Source organism: Etheostoma cragini, chromosome 4, assembly GCF_013103735.1.
Source record: "Etheostoma cragini isolate CJK2018 chromosome 4, CSU_Ecrag_1.0, whole genome shotgun sequence".
NCBI lineage: Eukaryota > Metazoa > Chordata > Actinopteri > Perciformes > Percidae > Etheostoma > Etheostoma cragini.
The window spans coordinates 15,238,856-15,260,794 of record NC_048410.1 but is presented as its reverse complement, the minus strand read 5'-3'; the positions used below and the strand labels follow the sequence as shown (position 1 = coordinate 15,260,794).

At 39.0% G+C, this 21,939-nt stretch overlaps 3 protein-coding genes across 3 annotated transcripts in view; 1 reads left to right on the top strand and 2 right to left on the bottom strand.

Annotated features, from left to right (window-relative positions):
• Positions 1-17: 17 nt before the first annotated feature.
• Positions 18-8,937, top strand: slc26a6l (solute carrier family 26 member 6, like). Its single transcript, XM_034869691.1, has 19 exons — positions 18-393; positions 574-713; positions 954-1,064; positions 1,149-1,324; positions 1,415-1,579; positions 2,278-2,430; positions 2,739-2,821; positions 2,925-3,072; positions 3,170-3,283; positions 4,083-4,160; positions 4,325-4,420; positions 4,597-4,703; positions 4,924-4,993; positions 5,082-5,174; positions 5,647-5,757; positions 6,010-6,438; positions 8,292-8,346; positions 8,427-8,572; positions 8,685-8,937. Exons 1-19 carry the CDS (start codon positions 254-256, stop codon positions 8,709-8,711), a joined length of 2,442 nt encoding a protein of 813 aa, XP_034725582.1. The 5' UTR covers positions 18-253; the 3' UTR covers positions 8,712-8,937.
• Positions 8,938-9,386: 449 nt separating this feature from the next.
• p4htm (prolyl 4-hydroxylase, transmembrane (endoplasmic reticulum)) lies at positions 9,387-15,752 on the bottom strand. Its single transcript, XM_034869693.1, has 9 exons — positions 14,906-15,752; positions 14,710-14,791; positions 13,646-13,836; positions 13,457-13,553; positions 12,578-12,740; positions 12,208-12,393; positions 11,463-11,553; positions 11,175-11,298; positions 9,387-10,177 (listed from the first exon to the last, which is right to left on the bottom strand). The coding sequence occupies exons 1-9, from the start codon at positions 15,239-15,241 to the stop codon at positions 9,960-9,962; spliced, it is 1,488 nt and encodes a 495-aa protein (XP_034725584.1). The 5' UTR covers positions 15,242-15,752; the 3' UTR covers positions 9,387-9,959.
• Positions 15,753-16,525: 773 nt separating this feature from the next.
• LOC117943424 (myosin heavy chain, fast skeletal muscle-like) overlaps positions 16,526-21,939 on the bottom strand; it is an 11,293-nt gene continuing 5,879 nt past the window's right edge. The window contains exons 23-40 of the mRNA XM_034869538.1: positions 21,894-21,938; positions 21,389-21,534; positions 20,903-20,993; positions 20,420-20,809; positions 20,160-20,286; positions 19,924-20,042; positions 19,605-19,801; positions 19,257-19,440; positions 19,004-19,169; positions 18,553-18,677; positions 18,164-18,472; positions 17,867-18,070; positions 17,668-17,793; positions 17,385-17,555; positions 17,191-17,295; positions 16,981-17,076; positions 16,761-16,892; positions 16,526-16,661 (exon numbers count right to left, since the gene is read on the bottom strand). Of these exons, the coding sequence (XP_034725429.1) occupies positions 16,641-16,661; positions 16,761-16,892; positions 16,981-17,076; positions 17,191-17,295; positions 17,385-17,555; positions 17,668-17,793; positions 17,867-18,070; positions 18,164-18,472; positions 18,553-18,677; positions 19,004-19,169; positions 19,257-19,440; positions 19,605-19,801; positions 19,924-20,042; positions 20,160-20,286; positions 20,420-20,809; positions 20,903-20,993; positions 21,389-21,534; positions 21,894-21,938 (2,754 nt within the window). The 3' untranslated portion in view covers positions 16,526-16,640. The remainder of the gene's footprint in view (positions 16,662-16,760; positions 16,893-16,980; positions 17,077-17,190; positions 17,296-17,384; positions 17,556-17,667; positions 17,794-17,866; positions 18,071-18,163; positions 18,473-18,552; positions 18,678-19,003; positions 19,170-19,256; positions 19,441-19,604; positions 19,802-19,923; positions 20,043-20,159; positions 20,287-20,419; positions 20,810-20,902; positions 20,994-21,388; positions 21,535-21,893; position 21,939) is intronic.

The window sequence follows — 21,939 nt, the reverse complement described above, 5'->3', positions numbered from 1 at the left end:
GATATGAACACACCTGTCAAACATCCATTGAATTTCAACAGAGTTAATATTTTTCCTATTAAGTCCATAATTAGACCTACATCATTTTCTTCTTCCTGTCAGCCATCATTGTCATGTAGAGGCTCTGCCCACAACATCCTGACTATAGTTAACCATTAGGCAATATGATGTACATACGCAGATACATTTGTTCTTGTGACAGTAGTACAGTAGCATTGGTAGTAAAGAGTAAGAGTTTGACAGATTCAGCTCAATGGACTCTACACATCAATTTGGGAAATACCGAGTGGAGCGAGAAGTGCTTGATGAGCAGAGACTGGAAGAGGTTACACAGAGAAAAACATACTCGGACACTCACCCTTCTCTAATTGAACACCTTAAAAAATCCCTAAGGTAAGGCACATTTTATAACAATGTTGTAACTTTTGACCCTCACTGTGCTGTTGATGAAGATGTCTGGTCTGATCTTTTCAAAGACAACCAGAGACCCATCTTCAGCAAATGTATGCTTTAAAATATCAGCCAATAAAAAGAATCACTTCTGTCTGTGTGCATTCTTCAAATCTCTTCCAGATGTACAGTACCCAAACTGAAACAAAGTGTGGTGAGCAGCTTGCCTGTGTTGTACTGGCTGCCCAAGTACTCAATTTGGGACTATGGGATGCCTGACCTCATCTCCGGAATCAGTGTGGGAATAATGCACCTTCCACAAGGTATGACAATAGCCCATCATGGTTAAGTTAAGGTCAACAACATTGCAGGAAAAAAACGTCATTTTTTCCCCCCATAGCCTGATTTTATTTATTTTTTGCCATACACAAGCAATATTTGGAAAAAAAACAAGGAGAATATTTTATTTGCCTGTATGACTACAGTTAAAACAGCTCAGCCTCATAACACATTTTCATTAGTAAAGACTATGACAGGTGTAAAAAACACTTGTTTTTTCCCAGGTTTGGCATATGCATTGTTGGCTTCCTTACCTCCTGTATTTGGGCTCTACACGTCGCTTTATCCAGCATTGATCTACTTCTTTTTTGGAACATCACGTCATATCTCCATTGGTATGTAGAGAGAGAAACACATGTTTTACCATGGTCATTATAACTTCTGTAATAACACGTGTTGCTTTATTTCATTGTGTTCAGGTACATTTACAGTGCTTAGCATCATGGTGGGTAGTGTGACAGAAAGACTTGCTCCAGACCTGAATTTCCTCATTACAAATGGGACCACCATCACTGCAGAGGTGAACATAATTGCCAGGGACTTATACAGGGTGGAGGTGGCAGCTGCTACTACTGTCCTAGGAGGACTTATTCAGGTCTGAATACAACACCCCACAGAAATGATAATGTATTATGTTGTTATTACAGCTAACAAAACTCATATACATAAACAATTGTTTGCATAGGTGGCACTGGGTTTGGTGAAGTTTGGATTTGTGGGAACATACTTGTCTGAACCTCTGGTGCGGGCTTACACAACAGCTGCTGCAGCTCATGCTGTTGTGGCACAACTGAAATACATCTTTGGAGTTTCACCAACACGGTTTAGTGGTCCCTTGTCGCTGGTGCATGTGAGTACTCTCAAGTATTTGGTTCTGATTGCTGTGCTTTTATTAATACAGTGGCACTAATCTGATTGTTGATGTATTTATAGGAACATACACACAATTGCTATATAACAAAACAGGATCTGAGGGACACAAGACTGATAAAACATGACATGACAACATTTTGAATGTGACTATGAAATGAAGGCAACATTTCCAGATGTAAATATCTTGCAAATGGCTGGGGTGCATAGTACAGGAAAAAAAAGTTTTATCAAGTTCTTAGCAGACTTAGGAATAGGAATCTTAGGAATCTTTCTCTATATCTTTACCTGAGCACAGCATGTGTAAATTACTGCCAAATGGCTCTTTGAGGTCTTGCACCCTTGTGCACCCAGACACTCAACACTGAGATGAGTCCTAAGATTCTACTAATATAATGTATTTCAGGCTTGAGTGTGGAATCAATGAAATGTGTAAATCAATAGGACATGAGGTCACAACAACAAAAAGCTATAGACCTTCAAAAACAAAATATAAGCCAATCTTTATTTTGTATTTATTGTAAGATAAGTGTACATTGTAGATTGAGAAGACGCTTATTAGGTGAAAATGTAATATACTTTTTATACTTAATTATGACCAAAAATGAAAAAAACATTATGTCTGTGCAGTTAAGCATAACCATAACCTCCTTCTGCTTTTCCATTCTCCATTTTCAGACTTTAAAAGATGTTTGCTCCTTGCTGCCACACACTCATTTTCCAACACTGGTGGTCAGTGCTGTGTCCATGGTGTTTCTAATTGCAGCCAAGGAGCTCAACTCTTATCTCAGTCCGAAGCTGCCAGTGCCCATCCCAGTGGAACTCATTACAGTCAGTTGATAAGAGGAAACACTCTCTGGCCTCTCTTAAAGTTGTCTTAATGTCACCTCTGTGCTGTTGCTGTTGCAGCACTGACTATGCACAGATACAGTGGAGCCAACAGCTGAATCAGCAGTTGGCAGGGCTCTGCATTTATGCAGTTCACAGCAAAAAGGAGCTATGTATGGCTAATAATTAGGTTCACTTCTAGAATATGATTTACCAGAATTTTTAATGATTTGGTTTGAAGGTTTGAAATGTGTTCTGAAATTTGGCGTCATTGTGTGTGTTAATGTTTATGATCTGTATGCTTTCTTTAGATTGTGGCAGGTACGTTGATATCAACCTATACCCACTTGAACAACAACTACACTATTTCAGTTGTTGGAGTAGTTCCTAGTGGGTAAGCATTTGGGTTTAAGTTATACTGTTGTAATTTTTAGTTAAGTCATATTCCCAACCGGTTTAGTACTAACTCATTTCCTTCTTCTCTACCTCTGCACCAGTCTTAGTTTTCCCAGTGTACCAGATGTGAGTCTTTTTAGAGAAGTAATTGGTGATGCGTTTGCATTGGCTATGGTTGGATATGCCGTATCCATTTCACTTGGAAAAACATTTGCACTGAAACATGGATACAAGGTGGACAGTAACCAGGTAAACCACAACTCTAATCAAATACCTATTAAATCGTACTTATGCATCTCTATTTCTCTGTTTTCATTCTCGTGTCTCTGTCTTCATCCTGCTACAGGAGCTGGTGGCGCTCGGTCTCAGTAATGCAGTGGGAGGCTTCTTCCAGTGCTTCTCAGTCTGCTCCTCCATGTCTCGAAGTCTCATCCAAGAGAACACTGGAGGAAAAACACAAGTACAGTAAATGAGCAACAGAAGTAACAAGCTTACATAAGCATGACCTCACAAATACTGTGAACATGCAACATACTATAAATATGCAATGCATATGACCTATTTAAGGATGATTTTGGTATGGTAAAAAGTAAGTGATGTGGAATAAAATATAACCACATTATGTATGATAGTACCATATAGAAATTTCAAATTCATGGTACAAGAATGTGCTGTTTTATGCAGCAAAATAGTTTAACTAGTTTTGATTGTGATGGAGACCATGGACCTAAACCATACCTTATTTTATTACATTGCAAAAAAACAACTGCCCCATGCTCTTCACATAAAATCTGCCACACAAAAGACCTAATTTCGTAAACCACATCTGAGGTGTTAACCGTGATTCACGTAGAAAAACTCCTCAGAAATAGACAGAACAAAGAGTCAGCTTTAAATCATCATATATCATAAACCATGAAATGGACTTAGTTTCACCTACATCACATAACTTTTCTCTTCAGGGAGACCAGTAAGCCTGTTTCTGTAGTTAATGGTAATGTACCTGAATGTGCTCATGGACATGTGTTTTAATTATTCATTTATCTATAACAGTATATTAAATCAAATAATTATTGAAAGCCAGACTTAATAGTTTTTAGGAAAGCTACCATGTAATGTTAAAATTATGTGCCGTCAATGCGTTGATCTATTCTCTTAAAGTGGATTTGATTCATCTCTGCTAAACAAACGAATACGTTACTAGCCTGTTGAATACAAATATTCCAATAAAGCCAGCAACATTTGTGTTGTTCTTGCAGATGGCTGGAGTTGCCTCTGCTCTGATTGTGTTGGTGACTATACTGAAACTTGGACCCCTGTTCAAGGAGCTCCCAAAGGTTCTGTTGCTCTCCCATTTGTCTGGACTGTAAAGTAGATATGCAGTTACTAAAAAGGATGCATGACATTTTTGTGTAATGAAACTAATTATTATTTGCCTCCTCATTAACACCTATGTACACATGTGATTCATCACGTTACAAACTGTGTGTGCTTGTTTTAGGCAGTTCTTGCAGCGATTGTCTTAGTTAATCTGAAGGGCATGTTCAAGCAGCACTTTGACATTGTTACACTGTGGAGAAGCAGCAAGATTGATCTGGTGAGAATTTCAATTCTTACTTTAAAGAGAAAAACAGTTTAAATTACATATACATATACATATAAAAGCAACACCTGTGATAGAATTTGCTCTGGTGATAAAAAAAGCAGCAATGTTCTTGTTTCCTTTTCATCTTCACACTAAAAAAATAAACAATGTCCTGCTACATCCCCCAGGTGGTGTGGTTGGTCACTTGGGTGTCAACACTGCTGCTCAATCTGGATCTGGGTCTCGCAGCATCGATCATCTTTGCTCTACTTAGTGTTATCTTCCGAACTCAGCTGTAAGACTCCTCTGCTCCTCATCAAAGTATATTTTTATGGTATTTCTTCTGTATCTGTGTGTGTGTGTGTGTGTGTGTGTGTGTGTGAATATTAGTATCTGATTTTAGGCTGTAAGATCTGCCAAATTAGACAAAATACTGTACAAGAACATAACAATGTTGTGTATAATAATATAAATAAATATAAATATATAATAATTTGTTTTTTCATTCCATCCAGGCCAACATACTCTGTTCTGGGAAATGTTCCGGGTACAGAACTGTACGTGGATATAGAGACCCACACAGAGGTGAAACTGAAAAATAGGAAATCATACATAAAAAAATGTCTACCCTCACTGCAAAAAAAAAAGCTAATCACTTTTTGCTATTTCGCAGGTGAGAGAGATTCCAGGTGTTACTATATTTCGCTCTTCTGCTACGGTATATTTTGCCAATGCTGACCTCTACCTTGAGGCTCTGAAAGAAAAGGTTTGTTCCCTTTTTTTGAGAAAACTATCTATTCTAGGACTGCACCTAATGATTATTTTCATTAATGAGTAATCTAAAAGTTGTTTTCTCAATTAATAAATGAATTGGGTTTTTTTCTATAGTAATATTGGCCATTATAATTTCCCAGAGTCCATGGTGACGGCTCATTTTATCCAACCATAAGTTCAAATCCCAAAGGCAGTTTGTTATCATATGTGACAACAAAAACTAGCAAATCCTCATATTTGAGAGGCTGGAGCCATAGTAATGTTTAGCATTTTAGCATTAAAACTCACTGAAATGATTAATAAATTAAAATAATACAGATTAATATTCTGTCAATTGATTATTCAATAAATTGATTAATTATTGATACAGCTCTAATCTCTTCTCAGTTTATGTGTTAATTTTGTTATATTTTTTTTCATAAAATGCAGGATATGTTATATTTTTATTTTTGATCTGTTTTCAGAGTGGGCTTGACATCAGTAAAATGATTATCTATAAGAGGAGACAGGAGGCCAAACAGAGGCGTAGAGAAAGGAGGGCTGAGAGACGGGCAAAAAGGCAAGCCAAGAAAGAGGTATTATGCTGGAAATGTATAACATTATCCCAGACACATTGATTGTTAATAAAATTTACAACACATTTTAATGATAAAAGTGAAAAGAACTGGCACCACATCCTGTGACAGTTAAATTAAGTAAAGGTGGTTGAAGAGTACCTCTTGTGGACAGAACTACAGTAAGGGACTAATGGCCAAGCTACTATAACGTCAACATCCTCTAGTACCTAATGGAAGTTTGAATCATTTCTTTCACCTACCAATCTTTAGAGACAAGCACAGAGAGCAGGTAAACAGATGTCTGGAGCACCGGTGTTCTCTGTGGAGGAAGAGGCCGGACGCTGGAGGGACACATGCGTGGATGGGAATGTTACAGACAAGGAGGAGCAGGGCTTGACAAAGAGGGAGAATGGGACAGTGTTTGTCATTCCAAACACTCCTAGAACACCAGACGACCCCTGTAGATGGGAGTACCTCAAGGGAGGAGAACCAGACTGCACCAGCATAGGGTGGATGTCTGAGCTGCAGGACGGGGACACCACCACCCTGGGCTCTAGCAGTGATGACACGCTGAGTCACGATCTGGAGCGGGTCTCTCTTGGGTCACTGGGCAAGTGGACCTGGGACATTCACTCCATCATTATCGACCTGTCCACCGCTAACTTTATTGACACAGTGGCTATCAAGACTATGAAAAATGTAAGTACTAAAGGGACAAATATCCTTAAAACAACGGCTAAGACATTACTTTTAAAATCTTAATAATAATGAAAATAATAATAATAATTAGGGCTGCAACCAACATTATTTCAGTTATTTTCAAACAATTATTAATGTGTTGTCATTTTCTCGATTAATCAATTAGTTGTTTGGTCTATAAAATGTCAGAAAATGGTGAAAAATGGGTTTGGCAAACGCCCAAGATGACGTCCTCAAATGTCTTGTTTTTTCCACAACTCAAAGATATTCAGTTTACAGTCATAGGGGTGAGAGGATATTAAAACATACAGTATACACATTTAACAAGCTGGAATCAAAGAATTTATACTTTTGTCTAAAAAACATTACTCAAACCGACTTCTCGATTATTAAAATAGTTAAAGATTAATTTAAAAGTTGACAACTAATGGATTAATCCGTTAATTGTTGCAGCTCTAATAATAGTTATAATAATAACACATTTTATCTATTGGCGCCTTTCAAATCATTCAAGAAAAAACAATGTGCTAAGTTAAAAAATATATAACAATCGTTCATAAAAGTTACAGGGCATATTTACAAAGCACTTAAGGAGCACCCTTTTAATTTTAGGTCATTCATGTGTAATGTATGTGATGCAGTGTAATTTGAGAAGCTATAGCATTGTATACAGGTTTCCGTGGTAGTTTTACAAGGAGAGGTTAGTTATTTGGGTAACACTTTGTAATAAGGGTACAAATCATATACTTAAATTACGCTTAACTAATATATTATGACTCTTGATGATTTAATGCATGAATTAATGCACGATGTATCGTGAATTCCAGTGGCTCACCATTAACAAATGATCAATATGTCAATTAGCACCTGCCAGAAGAGTAGTGTCAAACTCCGTTTCACTAGGGGCCACATTGGGAAACAATAATCACATCAAGGGCCAGACATGAAAAAGTCAAATATATTTGACTGTATTATTGCATGTCTTATAAAGTCTTCACCCTTACAGTTTGGTCATAAAGAAAACCTTAAGAAAGTCAGAAAAAACGTTCCTTAGCCATCACAGAATAAAGGTTGACATTTTTTATTGTGAACCTTAATTGATATTCGGGTCGGATCAAAATCTGCGAGGGGCTGGATTTGGCCCACGGACCTTAAGATTTGACACATGTGCCAGATTATGGTTTTCTGCAGCAACATGTAAATGTTTGTATCGGACAACCAGTTTAGTAGAAAAAAATAGCTCCAGATTTCTGTTAGAACAGGTATTGTAGATTTGGTCACATTTCAATTAATGTAAGAAGTAACTATGAATTGGACATTTGTTAACTGATGATCTGTTAGTTGTGAACTCATATAATGTCTCAGGGACTTGATCATTTTAAAAGGTAGGATTGGGCATCAAGAACAGGTTCCAACTTGAAAGCGTTTAAAAAAATTCCAATTCCTACAGGTTTATAAACAGCAAATTGAACAATGTTAATACATAGATTTATAGGATAATTTATTTGACAATATTTAAGGTAAATACAGGGATCAACCAGTCCTGACATAATTAAATTGTAAAGGATGAAAACACAATGAAGCTTTCTATTGTGGTCCTCGTTAGAAAGGGAAGACCTTCAACACATACAAACTGATTTTGATTTAATATAGTCTTGGCAGGTGTTCACTAAAATGGGAGTGTACGCATAGTCTAACAGTTAAATTAACCCTGATGATTGACTGTGAGATATATTATTAGAATGATCAGGATTAGTAGCACCTGACGGGAGAACAGATGTGATTTATTTTAAAGGTTGGTACACCAATAACTTTTGATGAGTTTAAATATTCCGTATTTACATTATTGACAGATTTTCCAGGACTTCAGTGAGATTGATGTAGATATCTACTTGGCTGGTTGTCAAGGTAAGTGAACCCCTCACTTCCTTGAGGCTGTACTACATGAAAAGGCTTCATAATTTGCCTGTAAACTGTTTTCTTTTCAGCTTCTGTGGTGGAACAATTAGAGCTTGGTGACTTCTTCTCAGAGTCAATTACTAAGAGGCGTCTTTTTGCCTCCATTCATGATGCTGTGCTCTACTGTCTGGACCACCGTGGAGCAACATCGTTTCCCAGATATGAGCCATCTGTTGTGAGTATATGGTGCTAATGTTCAGTTGGATGGTCGGATGGTCAACATTTTGATTAAACTAAAAACATTTAATCGGGTCATTTTTAATAAATTACTCTCTGTTTGATTTCAGGACACAAACAGCAGCACAAAACTTTGAGGATTTCAACCAAACTGGACAACCAGCACTGAAGATGGAGAAAACTATCTAAAAACTCTTAATTGAAAATGAATAGATGCTGATGATTGTTGAGTTATATCTATTAGGGGTTTTACAATTCTCCAAGTCCACTGATTTAATTTGACTTTCAACTTTAAGGTCATGAATTGTTTTAATTTAAAAAAAAGATTTTAAACAGGGAAGGCAATGCCACAAACAAACCACTAGATGGCAGAAGGATACTTTGCAACAACAGTTTGAGTTTCTTAGAGTTTAGGAAGTGCAATAGAATGCACCATTAGTTTATTGCCTTTGTTTGTTTACATAACTCACTCACAAGGATGGCAAATTGTGGCCACACTGGCAACTTTAGAGCAGAAGTATTTTCTAGTTCAGTTATTTCTCCTTCATCTCCGACTCCAGCAGGCTGGCTGCAGGCCACCCACCAGCTGATTTACCCTTTGTCTTTAGCTGCATGCTACAAGCCGGTAAGCTGTGATGTGTCTATTATTGTTTTTTCTTTGGGCGTGTGCAAGAAGGCGGGGGTGGAGAGCTCTGCTTTTGATTTTGATAGTCAAAATTGAGCGCTCCTTCCAGAGGGGAGATGGGGAAAAATCAAAACTATGACACCACTAATATTTATACATCCCATCTTAGGAAGACTGAAGTCATGTGAGCTTAAGTTACTTTTATTCAACGTGAGAGAATGACAGAGTGCATGTGTAGAGAAAACAAAATAAACTTATAATTAAATTAAACATACAAACAACACGTTTCAAGAAGAATCTGGTAGAAAATGAGGATTACAAGTAGCAAGACAACATGCTTCACACTGACAATGTGTGAGCCTTTTTTGGTAATGGCAGCAATGACAAGGTAGGACATTGAAATGTTTACAGTAGCCATTTCAATTTTTAAGTGCAATTTCTGCTCATAGCAACAACAAAATCTGTGAAGCTAATGCATGCAAAGGAATTTTTTTGTCTCAACTCCTTCAATGAGTTTCTAGTGCAACATTCCTGAAATGGGAAATTATTAGAGTTTCAAAAATAACAGGATAACAATATCCAAGCATTATTTAACAAAAGCATATCTTTACAGTTGCATAAACCCAGTGTGACCTCATTCCCTGAATAAATCTTGTCTCTACATACTGGCCACGGAGGATGTTGCCAAAGGCGTTGTGCACAGGACTAAGGAAGGCTAGGTAGATTTTTTTTTTGACTGTATATAAATTTGGTTTATGAGCTACAAGTCTTGATGAATATTAGAATTCTGTATGTCTGGGTTTGGAGTCAGACCTTCTTCATCCTCATCTTCTGACTGCTGTGAAACCAGCTGCTGGTAGCGAGCCTGCCGCTGGTAATCTGGATCAATGTTGATCCATTTATTTGCGACCCACTTAGTGCCATGGGTGACCATACAGCCTCCATGCAGAGCATATTCATCCTGCTCTCCCACCCAACCTATTGAAAAAAAAAAAATGTAATGTTTATTAGCAATGTCCTTCATATCACGTCTGTTTTTAAAGGACTCACACTAATGTTATGGATTACACACACTGCTTCAACTGGTCAAGATGAATTACTTTAGCAGTTAAGTTCTCCCAACTAACATATGAGTTTATTTATTAGTTTAAATTAGCCAGATCTCAACCTTAAATAGACATTCTTATACTGTATTACTTGCTGTATGTTAACAGAGTGTAGCTGTCTTTCTAGATAACCTTTAATCTTCATAACACCAATAACAACACCAATATGGGCTTGAATCTCAACTTTTTGACTGCTTTTTATATGTTGATGTTTACTCTGTGCCTGAAATGTCCCACTAAACCACGGCAATGATATGTTAAATGCCAAGATAAAATGAATTGAAATGAAATAAAATGATAAGCTGTTTCTTCAGATTTATTCAAATTTTTTTTTTGCCACTCTAGCGGGGTGGGTCTAAGACACATTAGCATCGTCTTTAAGAGCATGTTAGCACGCTGACGTTAGCATTTATCTCAAAGCACCACTTCACTTAGGTATAGCTTCAGAGAGCTCCTAGCATGGCTGTAGCCTCTTATTCTTGTTAAATTTTCCTTAATATAGAGGGGTGCAGGAATAAGTCCTAAAAACCAGAAAATTACTTAGCATTTTTGCACTTCTGGTCTGCTCTTCTCAAAGTCAATGTTTTTTGTTGTTTGTTTGTTTTTTAGATGCCTGTGGTTAACACAAGCTTAAGACATTTACATGCTTTGTTCTACAGCATAAAATAAACAATTAAATACCCAATTTTTGAAGCTTGTACGTGTCTTAGAAAAGGTGGTTGCTAACAGGCGACTAAATGAGACCAAAAACGTCATCCCAGTGAACATGCAAAATCAGCCAATGCTGGGGGCGTTGTCATGTGACCCTGGTGTCGTTCCTTTACAGCCTATTGTCAGCTTTTTCAAGTAACTTTTAATGCAAATCCTACCTCTTCCATCAGAAAGGTAGTTGTACCAGAAAACAGCTGTCCCTTTGGTAGGCTTCACCCTTAGGTTACTCTTGTCACAATTCCTTCTGGTGTCCAAAAGATCGACGTCATTCTGTATTAGAGACTAAAACACACTCAAACTCAGTAACACAGTTTGCTTAACATCTAGCCATGCACTCACTGACAAACATGCAAGTTAACACATATATGAAAATCATGCATAGCATGTACCCAATACTTTAGCAGGGCTCACCCTACACACTTCCAGACCCATACACAATTACGCACCACTTCATCATAGGTCCTGTTGTCTGCCACAGGAAATGCAGTCTCCCCACCTCCCTCAACAGAGTTCAGGTAGAAGAGAACTGTGATGTACCTAGATGTGCAACGCAGATTTATATTGAAACATGTGTGATGTAAACAAACACACACATACTGTTCATACACAAACACTTTGCAAACATGTTGTCCAGCTGTCATAATGGAGCTCAGTAATCACCGCACAGATGAATTCAGATCTGAACATTCACAGGTATTTTTGTCAAAAAATTATTTTTCAGTCAACAGTGTGTAAATGTCTTTGATAAATTGCAGTAATATTCTCTAACACAGTATTATATTTACATGTTAACAAGACATTGTAGTTCTACAGTGTCACCTTGTGGTCTGTTCCGCTTTTATTTAAAAAAACGCTGTTTTCTTCTTATATTTTTGTGATGCTAAACTTCCTGCTACTCTCTTCACAATGTGAGCTCCAAACTGTGAGGGTGTCTTTGATTGAAACTCTTTGATTAGCGCTCTTGGAGAGCGTATGAATCAGAAGGGATTTGTTTAAGGAAAGAGAACGGCATTACTTAATTTGTTTATGGGTTAATTGCACATGACATTTCTGTGAACAATTATATATTGTATTTCATTTAAAAGAAGCATGTGACATTTTCTTTGTCATAATAGCTCAAAACGTATTTTAATTCATATTGATAATTAGTTACACAATAATTAGCTACACTGTGGACCTCAGTTTTCTCACCTGCAAGACGTCTCAAAAGGAGTGGATGTGTTGGCTGCCAGGCGCGTGTGTGTGCAAGCTGTTTCAGGATACACAGGGCCGCTGTCGTGGTGGGCGTGGTAGTGTCCTCCCTCCTCATAGCGAACCACCTGGAGTGGCTCACTGAGGTCCACTAATGCAGGCGGGAGCCGAGTGAGCCGTGTCACCCTTTGTTAGAGAAAGGTAAGAAAAAATCTGGAAGTTGTAAAGTCTGGATAAAACATAAAATTAAACTTGTGCTTTCCATTTGTGGAAAAACCTTATAGCTGTGGAGGTAGGTTAGGCAATGCAAGACTAAATCACAGTTGTTATAGCACTGCAGCAATAGGAGAACATGGTTTGACTTGCTTACTTAGTCTTAATGTCTTGGAGGGCCTGGTGTGCTCCTTTACCCTGATACAGCCAGGTGTGTCTGCTGTTTCTCACCAGCTGACTCCTCTTCACCCCTCGCTGCAGCAGGAAGCGCTGGAAGGCATCATTGCTCAGAAGCCTGAACTCTTCCAGACTCAGCAAACCTGCCCAAAATATGAGAATGCACATACAGTATTATTCTAATGCGTAAGTCTTTATTTCTTGCCTTACTGGCACTGTTTTCACCATTTGTACAATAGTTTAGGGAAATTTGGTTTGTACTACTCTTTAATCTTTGTCTGTGTGTGTGTACTTGAGATTTCTGTTTTAATTGAGACCTGTGGCCCTTTGCTAGACAGACTCCTGATGCAATTCCACATGTTTAAATTGAGGCTAGTATGAGTTTAAGATGGGTTTTATATGAATGAACTTTCTCCATACACTGTATATTATTTATGGCTCTTAAAATGACTCACATGTCCATGCTAGACCATGAGCTTTGAAGAGAAGTCACAAGCAGGCATTGCCTTGGTTTAAGGGGTCACACAAGCTACAGTAAAAAGGTTAAGAACCACATTATGTATGATTTAAACACGTACTATGTTTCAAAACAAAAAACTATATTACCATACTGAAAAAAAAGATTTATTGTTCCCACCCAACATTATTGCCAAACCCCACCACTGTTGTTTATAGGTAGTATTTTCAGTGAAATATATAAATACTCTTAATTATCTCACAAATTAGACTTGCAATTTTAGAATTTTTTTTACATACTAATATGTACATAAATTACTAATGTTTAACACAAATAATATTTTCAAAATAATAGCTATGCAAATAGCACATGTATGTAAAAAAGGCAATGTTGATTTCTCACCATTACCATCCTTGTCAGCTTTGAGCCCAGCATAGATTTCTCGCAGATTCTCCGGTGTAAGCCAGATGCCGTCCCTTACTCGAGAATGAGTCAGTATCTGTTGAAGGCAGGATAGTAAAGGACAGGATTAGTTAACCAACTCTGAACCAAAAAATACTACAAGCTCACAATCCAAAAACTGACATAGACCTCATGGAGCTGTAATTGTCCATCCTGGTTGATATCAAGAAGGTTGAAGATCTCCTCTGGGCTGAGGTTGAGTTCCTTGGCCAGCTCCTCCTGGCCGTCTTGCACCATTAGCTGGCTTTCTATCAGTCCTTTTAGCTGTGCAAGCTGCATCACAACACGGCACTCATCGTCTGACAAAAACCCGGGGATCTCTGCAGAAAAACACACAGACTGACAGAGTTAAACAAAGTTTGGTCAATTATATTTACATATATCACCAGTGGCTGATTACATTTACATATATCACAAATTTGCCTCAAGGGGCTTTACAATTTGTACAGCATACAACACACTCTGTCACCAGACGCTCACTTTGGATTAGGAAAATGGATAAGCTAAATTGATAAGTCAAGCAGCAGTAAATTAATCAGCAATCATTCAGATTTTTAATTTATTGTTTTATTCATAAAGCAGAAAAAATTCAAACTTTCCCAGCTTTGCTACTTGCAGGATTTGCTACTTTTTTGGAATGGAATTATATTGAAAACCTTTAAGTTACCACCACCACTCTGGCCTCTGGAAAATTGTGATTGTCATTTTTCACTATTTTGTAAGGTTTAATAGAGACAATCGTCAGCCTACAGCGGAACCATAAATATCAACATTGAACATTGATATTTAATGCATGCTTGTTATTGATCCAAAAACCAATAAAGAGAACAGCGAAAAATACAAATACACTTTAACTCCTTCCATTTTAAAATGTATGTACAATCTTTACTCTAGCACATCTAATGGCTACATACTGCATGCTTTTGCATTGTTAGTTGTGTTAGGTACAGATTTATTTACGCTCTTTCACCACCCAGCTATGAGCCCTTAATTGGAATAGTTGCCTCAGGACTTATTGGCATTATGTGTAAACTAGGTTACAGTATGACGTTGGGGGTTTGTACTGATGGAAATGGAGATGTAATTAAGGATGAGTGTGTGTTGAATGCATGTTTGCTTTCATCAGAAGAAGAAGCCTCTTTGGCCACCAACGGCTCATGTTTGTTTTGACACATGGGTGTTCTGGCTCTTACCAAACAGCAGAGGTTTCATGCTCAGAGTCCGCATTTCATGCACTTTGCCTGGCACCAGTGACACCTTCTGGACGTGTCCCACCTGAGAGGTTATCAGAGAAGTGAAGTGATGTGGTGGTGCTAAATGTGTGTGACAGAGAAACACAGAGGGAATAAATAAAAGAGTGGGAGTGATGCATCACACTAGCTTACTCACCCTTATCCCCTCGAGTCTTGTTAGGGAAACATCACGCAGGAACTCGGGCTTTGATGGCGGACGTCGCGACTCGGGGCGCTGGTGGTTACTGCTCGGAGCGTCACGACTCCGGCTGGCGTCTTCCTGCCCGCTGTTGTAGTGCACGTAAAATAGCAGTAATATAACATTAATGATGTATACGTGAAAAAACACCATCACTACCACGAAGTAGGAGCGGGAGCACACGCTGCTCTTGTGGCAAGGGAGGCGGTCGCACGGCGGCCGGAGCGGCAAGGTCGCGCTCTCGGCCGGAGTCGTGTCCTCATCAGCATCTGATGTTTCCTGGTTGTCACTCATTGTTCTGCGACACAAGGAACAGTTGGTAGGCTACTCCCTCAACAGCAAAGTCCATCTGATTAATCAAACGGTAGGATCTACATTTGCTGGTTGCATAGAGGTAGCAGATGTGCTGGCTGACAGATTTGTCCAGTTTATTTAAAAAAGCAAGCTAGTTTCTCCGCTGCAGAAATGACGTCGTTGCGCACTGAAAAACGACGAAGGGTCCATGATGAAACTGTTCTCCTTTAATATGAAAAATCAACTGTGTGGTTATCTTTCCGCCCACAGAAAGCAGCGCTGCAGGCTCGGACAGTCTTGTTTACACTGCAGCAGTCCCAGTCAGCAGCGGCAGCAAAGCGCACTGCGCATCCCAAACCACATCGGAGCTCATCTCAGAAACCTATGAACGTGATCCAGCATCCACTGAGTAGCCTACTAAAATCACACTCTAAAATTAAAGAAACATTATCTTTATATTTGAACAAAACAAAACACTGTCTGTATTCTACTACCACACGCTATCGCCCAGGCTCTTCCGTTCACAAGACTCCCTCTACCTACCGCGCAATGCTGACCTCTGGTGACCTAAACAAATAACTCACTCCTCTCTTTATACCATACAGTCTACATGCGTCTCTCTCTCTCTCTCTCTCTCTCTCTCTCTCTCTCTCTCTCTCTCTCTCAACTCTCAGTCTATGTTTTTCTCTGGCTCTACCTCTCTCTTCATTGGTAGGGGCTTCATTGGTATGGAAAACATATCAAAGCAAGTGACAAAGAAACAGACTAAATAAATGTCTTCTTTGGAATTTCTTTAAAGAAATGTATTTAAAGATATCTGTTCTATAGTGCACAGAGATCAGCCAAGAGCAAGAATGCACAGATGGTTGACATTGTTCTCTTTCTCTGGCAGTGAGCTCTTGACTAATACACTAATGCTTTTGGTTATGATGATTAGGCCTACTATTATGATTATTTTCTTTAACTGCTAGGCTACCTTTTATTATAAATCCTGTCACCCATTGTCTTCTTTCAGAGTTTAGAAAGGTTGAATGAATTAAAGGAGCGCTGTAGAAGTAGTGACTTGAGTTTACCCACTATTTGCCCATGGCCCGAGTTTGCTTATTTTCTTATACAATATGTGATTTGATAACTTGGTATCTATTATTATATTTTCAGCTAGTTTTCTATCTGTATCGTTCTGGTCTAAATTACACAATGAATTCTAGAGTAAGCCCCTGGAGGCTGAAAGACATTCAGTATCCAAAGATGTAATTAAAATATGAAAGAACTGACAAAAAATGATGCAACAAACTACATTTTATTGACTTTAGGTTATCACAGCATATTTCACTTGCTAGGGTGAACAAGTAAGTCATATTGTATGGCTTCTTGCTACTGTATAACCAGGATTTCTTCCTTATTCTTCTGCTTCCCTGGTCTGAAATAATAGAACAATAGCATGTAAAACAAATGGCCAGATAATCCCAAAAAATATCATTTCTACAAACTTGATTCACCTCACACAGCTTTTCTTTACCTTGATAATTTCCCGACTCTTTGTCCTCAGCTTGTTGACCTGAGACTCTGCGATGTCAGCTCTCTCCTGAGCCTCCTCCATCTCGTGCTGCACCTTCCTGTACCTGGACAGGTGAGTGTTGGCCTGCTCCTCCTGTTTGATAAGCCACAGTGATTAAAAACCTGTGGACTGAGTGACATTTTCAGAATGTGTGTCATAATAATTACTCAGGTGTACTCACAGCCTCCTCAGACTGCCTCTTGTAGGCCTTTACTTTCAGCTGCAGCTTGTCCACCAGATCCTGAAGTCTGGCAATATTCTTTTTATCCTCCTCAAACTGTTGTAAACCAGGAATCATAAAACATTGTAATACAAGCTAAATAACAGCTGAAGTCTACTGTTTCCATCACCATGCTGTATATTATTATTATCAGTAGTATAAGCAATTTACCTGATAGGTGAACTCCTTTACTTTTCTCTCATATTTCCGCACTCCCTTGATTGCCTCAGCACCTCGCCTCTGCTCAGCATCAACTTCAGCCTCCAGTTCTCGAACCTTAGAATAAAGAATGCAGTGATTTTACAATGCATTATGTTGCAGTGTCCTACAGTAAATACGATTAGGTTAGTCCTTATGGCACATACCCGAGCCTCCAGTTTCTGAAGCTGCTTCTTTCCGCCCTTCAAGGCCAGATTCTCAGCTTCATCCAGGCGGTGCTGCAGGTCCTTCACTGTCACCTCCAGGTTCTTCTTCATCCTCTCCAAATGAGAACTGGTGTCCTGCTCTTTCTTCAGCTCTTCTGCCATCATGGCGGCCTGAAGTGTTGTTGAGTTGTATATTATTTAATACCATCTTATTGCAGTCTCATGTTTCAAAGGCTATAACAGTAGATGTTCAGTTACATAGAAATGTGTAAGGATGACTTACATCAGTAATGGCCTTCTTGGCCTTGTCTTCAGCATTTCTGGCTTCCTGGACAGCATCTTCCACTTCACCCTGGATCTGGACAAGGTCAGCCTCCAACTTCTTCTTGGTGTTGATGAGGCTGGTATTCTAAACAAATAATTGGATTACAGTTTGGATTGGATTACATACTGTCAATTTTAGTTGTCAGGTATTTATTTACCTGAGAGTGCAGCAGTCCCACGCGCTCGCTGGCATCTACCAGCTCCTGTTCAGCCACTTTGCGGCTTCTGTCCGTCTGCTCCAGAGCAGATCTCAGCTCCTCGATCTCAGCCAGCATCAGGTTGTTCCTGCGCTCCACCATGGCAACCTGTTCCTTCATGTCTTCTTGGCCTCTAATGGCTTCATCAAGGTGCAGAAGCGCATCCTAAATAAAAAAAATAAAAAAAACATTCAAATTTGCAATGAAGTCTGAATAAAGTAAACCTTACCTTCAGTTTTGTTTAACAAGCCACCATACCTTAAGCTGTCCCTGCACGTTTCTCAGCTGTTTCTGGGCTTCGGCTGACTGGCGGTTGGCGTGGCTCAGCTGAATCTCCATCTCATTCAGGTCTCCCTCCATCTTCTTCTTAATTCTCAGGGCATCATTCCTGCTCCTGACCTCAGCATCCAAAGTGCTCTGCATGGACTCAATCACTCTCTGGCTGTTTCTCTTGATCTGCTCGATCTCCTTGTCCTTCTCTGCAAGTTTTCTGTCAATTTCACTCTTGACTTGGGTGAGTTCAAGTTGAATGCGGAGAATCTTGGATTCCTCATGCTCCAGGGTAGCCTGGAAAAGACATAAAAATATTGTGTAGCCCCAGCATCACTTCCAATTGTGTTTAATGAGAGATATTTGTCAGACAATACCTCTGCCTCTTCAAGTGATGTTTGTAGTTCACACTTCTCAGTCTCCACAATCTTCTTCCCTTTCTCCAGTTCATGAATGGTTTTTCCACTTTCCCCAATTTGCTCAGTCAGATCCGAGATCTCCTCTGTAAGACAGAAGGTTTAAGCAGTTATTTGACTAGGTGTGAACTGAATTATTTGCTTTGTGTCTTTGGACAGTTAGATTTAATATACTGTACACTTGTACATTTATTAAATTAATAAAAGCTGCAATATTTTATTACATTTGAAGTTAGTTGAGAACATTCAATCTTCCAATCCTGTCATTTCATTCAAAGCATATGACACAGCTTCAGTGATACAATCTGCAAAACTCACACAATCAGCACACTCCGGCCCCTGTCAATTAATTTTACTAGTGGCCTATTTAAGCACTCTGCTTTTTTTTAGTTTTTTTTTTAAGTTTGCATACGTTGCAGATTTTTGTTCTCTCTCTTCAAGGTCTCCAGGTGGTCCAAAGATTCTTCGTACGAATTTTTCATCTTGAACATCTCAGTGCTGAGAGAACGAGCTTCTTTTAGAGCTCCCTCCAGCTCTGCCTGGCTTTCCTCATACTTCTGTTTCCACTCTGCAAGAACCTGAACACATAAGAAGACCCATGTGTTTCAGTAATTCACAAGTCTACGGTCTTCATTTAAGCACACAAGACACACAGAAAATCTAACCTTGTCAAAGTTCCTTTGTTTCTTGTCGAGGTTAGCAGCTAGAGCATTAGCTCTCTCCACATCGATCATCATGTCTTCCACTTCACCCTGGAGTCTCTGTTTTGTCTTTTCCAGAGAGGCACATTTTGCGTTTACAGACTCAATAGATTCCTCTGCATCCTGAAGACGCTGGGCAAGCTTTTTCCTGTTGAAACATGTTAGGATGAGTTATTAGAATCGATGCATGTGATAACAGACTCAAGCTCCTATCAAGCTCTCCCAAATAAAAGTTAATTCACTGCTACAGTGGAACAGCTTAAATTTGTCATTGATAGTGTTTAATAAAAAGTTACAATTGTAGTGTCTTACTTAGCCTCCTCCAGCTCCTCAGTGCGCTGAATGGCATCAGTCTCATATTTGGCTCTCCACTGAGCCACCTCGCTGTTGGCCTTGGACATTCCACGCTGCAGCTCAGATTTGGCCTCCAGCTCCTCCTCATACTGCTCTCTGAGAAGGTCGCAGTCATGACGAGCTGACTGAACAGCATGAGCCAGGGCGTTCTTGGCCTTACAAGAACATGGAGACATTTTTTATTAACTGAAATGTGTCTAACTCACAGCTCTATTCAATCGTGAAACACTGATGATCTGTGATGGTTTTGGCGTTAATGTGTGCACTTTGCACATACTTTAACTTCCTCTTCAACGTGTCTCTTGAGCTCCTCAATCTGCTGAGTGTAAGCCTGCTTGCTCCTTGTCAGCTGAGAGACCAGGGCTTCTTTCTCCTCCAGCTGGCGACTGAATTCACCTGAGGAGAGACAGAGATTTAAAACTAATCTAATTGCAAATTGGTGTATTGTATTGAAAACATAGGTTAGTGTATCAGTAATATATATATATATATATATATATATATTTCTCTCACCATTCTCTGTTAGCAGCCTTGCCCTTTGTGCCCCAATATCATTCAGCTGTCGCACATGTTCTTCATTTTTGGACTTCATCTCACTCAGTTGATCCTCAAGAGTACGACACATTTTTTCCAGATTGCCCTGAAATTAACAAAAGTAGTGCTGATCTAAAGTGATGCAATGTAGTCTAATTCAGAGAGAGCCCAATTTAGGAAGAGATGTAGTAAGTAGTAAGTTTGTTAACTCAGTTATTGACTCAATATTTTTACTTTACCTTTGATTTGGCGACAGACTCCATATTGCTGCTGAGGTCATCGATCTCCATCTTGTATTCACTTTTCTCTTTCTCCAGCTTCTGTTTGACTCTCTGGAGGTTGTCAATCTGTTCTCCCAACTCTGCCACACTGTCAGCCTGCTTTTTGCGCAGAGCTGCAGCGGTGGCCTCATGCTGCAGGGTGGACTCTTCCAGGTCACGGCGCAGCTTCTGAAACTCGGCCTCACGCTTCTTGTTCATCTCGATCTGAACAGACGTTGCTCCACCAGCTTCTTCGAGCCTCTCGCTGATCTCCTCAAGTTCCCTGGAGAGATCAGACCTCTGCTTCTCCACCTTGGCTCGAGCAGCCCGCTCAGCCTCGATCTCTTCCTCTAGCTCCTCAATACGAGCCTAATATTCACATGTTGAAAAAAAAATCATAATCACAGCCACATTCTAATATATTTCTTTGTGTGGATTGCAGTCACTGTATATTGTACCAACCTGAAGTTCTTTGATTTTCTTCTGAAGCTGCACACTAAGTGATTGCTCATCCTCAATCTTGCTAAGAAGTTGGCTTGTTTCAAAGTCCTTCCTGTGCGGGAACAAAAAATCATAGATATTTCATCTAGTGATTACGAGTAGCAATTTGTAATTGTACTTGGCTTAATTTCTTGACTGTCTATTGTTGGTCTTAAAATCATTGATAAAGTCACAGTCACACTAGTTTTCTAACATAATTTTTGCGGAAATCAGTTTTTATTGATTTTAATCAGTGATGTGGTAGCTTAAAATTTATCAGAACTGCATTTGAACAGGATTACCTGTTTTAACTGCAGGTTTGTGTGTTATTTTTCAATAAGTATGCTCTTTGGCTACAGGAGTCTCAGAGTCCCTCCTTTGTTAGCACAAATAATGAAACATGTTAAATGCACACAATTATTTTGTGAAATTGTGGGAGACATAAATAGATTTTACATTATTACATACTTCTTTATTTTTTCATCAGACTGCTGCTTGTCATTCTCTAGATCCATGATGGTTTCATGGGCCAGTTTAAGATCCCCTTCAAGCTTTCTTTTTGATCGCTCAAGATCCATACGAAGCTTCTTTTCTTGCTCCAAAGAACCTTCAAGCTGTTTGAACCGAGACGAAGAGTTATTTTTTGTTTTTTACGTTCAAGAGGACTGAAATCAGTTTATTATAATATACTTAGGTTGCAATGGTGTAAGATTTTTACGGTACAATAACTGCTTCAGAATATACTGTATCACAGTATCACGGTATATGGAATACACTATTATTCATTTCAATAACCTCCCAAGCTTTCTTTGGTTGAACAAACTGAAACCATTCATTTTTAATATGTTTAAAAATTCAGATAAGAAATTCAATTCAGTAGAGTAAGCAAATGTACATGGTCGACAACCATCAATTTTCATACAACAGTATGCCGTGAAACTTTTATATTGCTGCAACCCTATTATATACATACATCGTCCACTTGCTGTTCCAGCTTGACTTTAGCCTTGGTCAGAGTG

Excerpts from the sequence above, each read along its gene's own strand:
- slc26a6l (XM_034869691.1), top strand. The coding sequence starts at position 254 with ATGGACTCTACACATCAATTTGGGAAATACCGAGTGGAGCGAGAAGTG. Across the intron at positions 2,431-2,738 it reads TCCCAGTGGAACTCATTACA|ATTGTGGCAGGTACGTTGAT; the intron begins GTCAGTTGATAA and ends TGCTTTCTTTAG. Across the intron at positions 5,175-5,646 it reads TTGAGGCTCTGAAAGAAAAG|AGTGGGCTTGACATCAGTAA; the intron begins GTTTGTTCCCTT and ends ATCTGTTTTCAG.
- p4htm (XM_034869693.1), bottom strand. The coding sequence starts at position 15,241 with ATGAGTGACAACCAGGAAACATCAGATGCTGATGAGGACACGACTCCG. Across the intron at positions 13,837-14,709 it reads CATGAAACCTCTGCTGTTTG|AGATCCCCGGGTTTTTGTCA; the intron begins GTAAGAGCCAGA and ends GTTTTTCTGCAG. Across the intron at positions 10,178-11,174 it reads CTACCTTTCTGATGGAAGAG|GTTGGGTGGGAGAGCAGGAT; the intron begins GTAGGATTTGCA and ends TTTTTTCAATAG.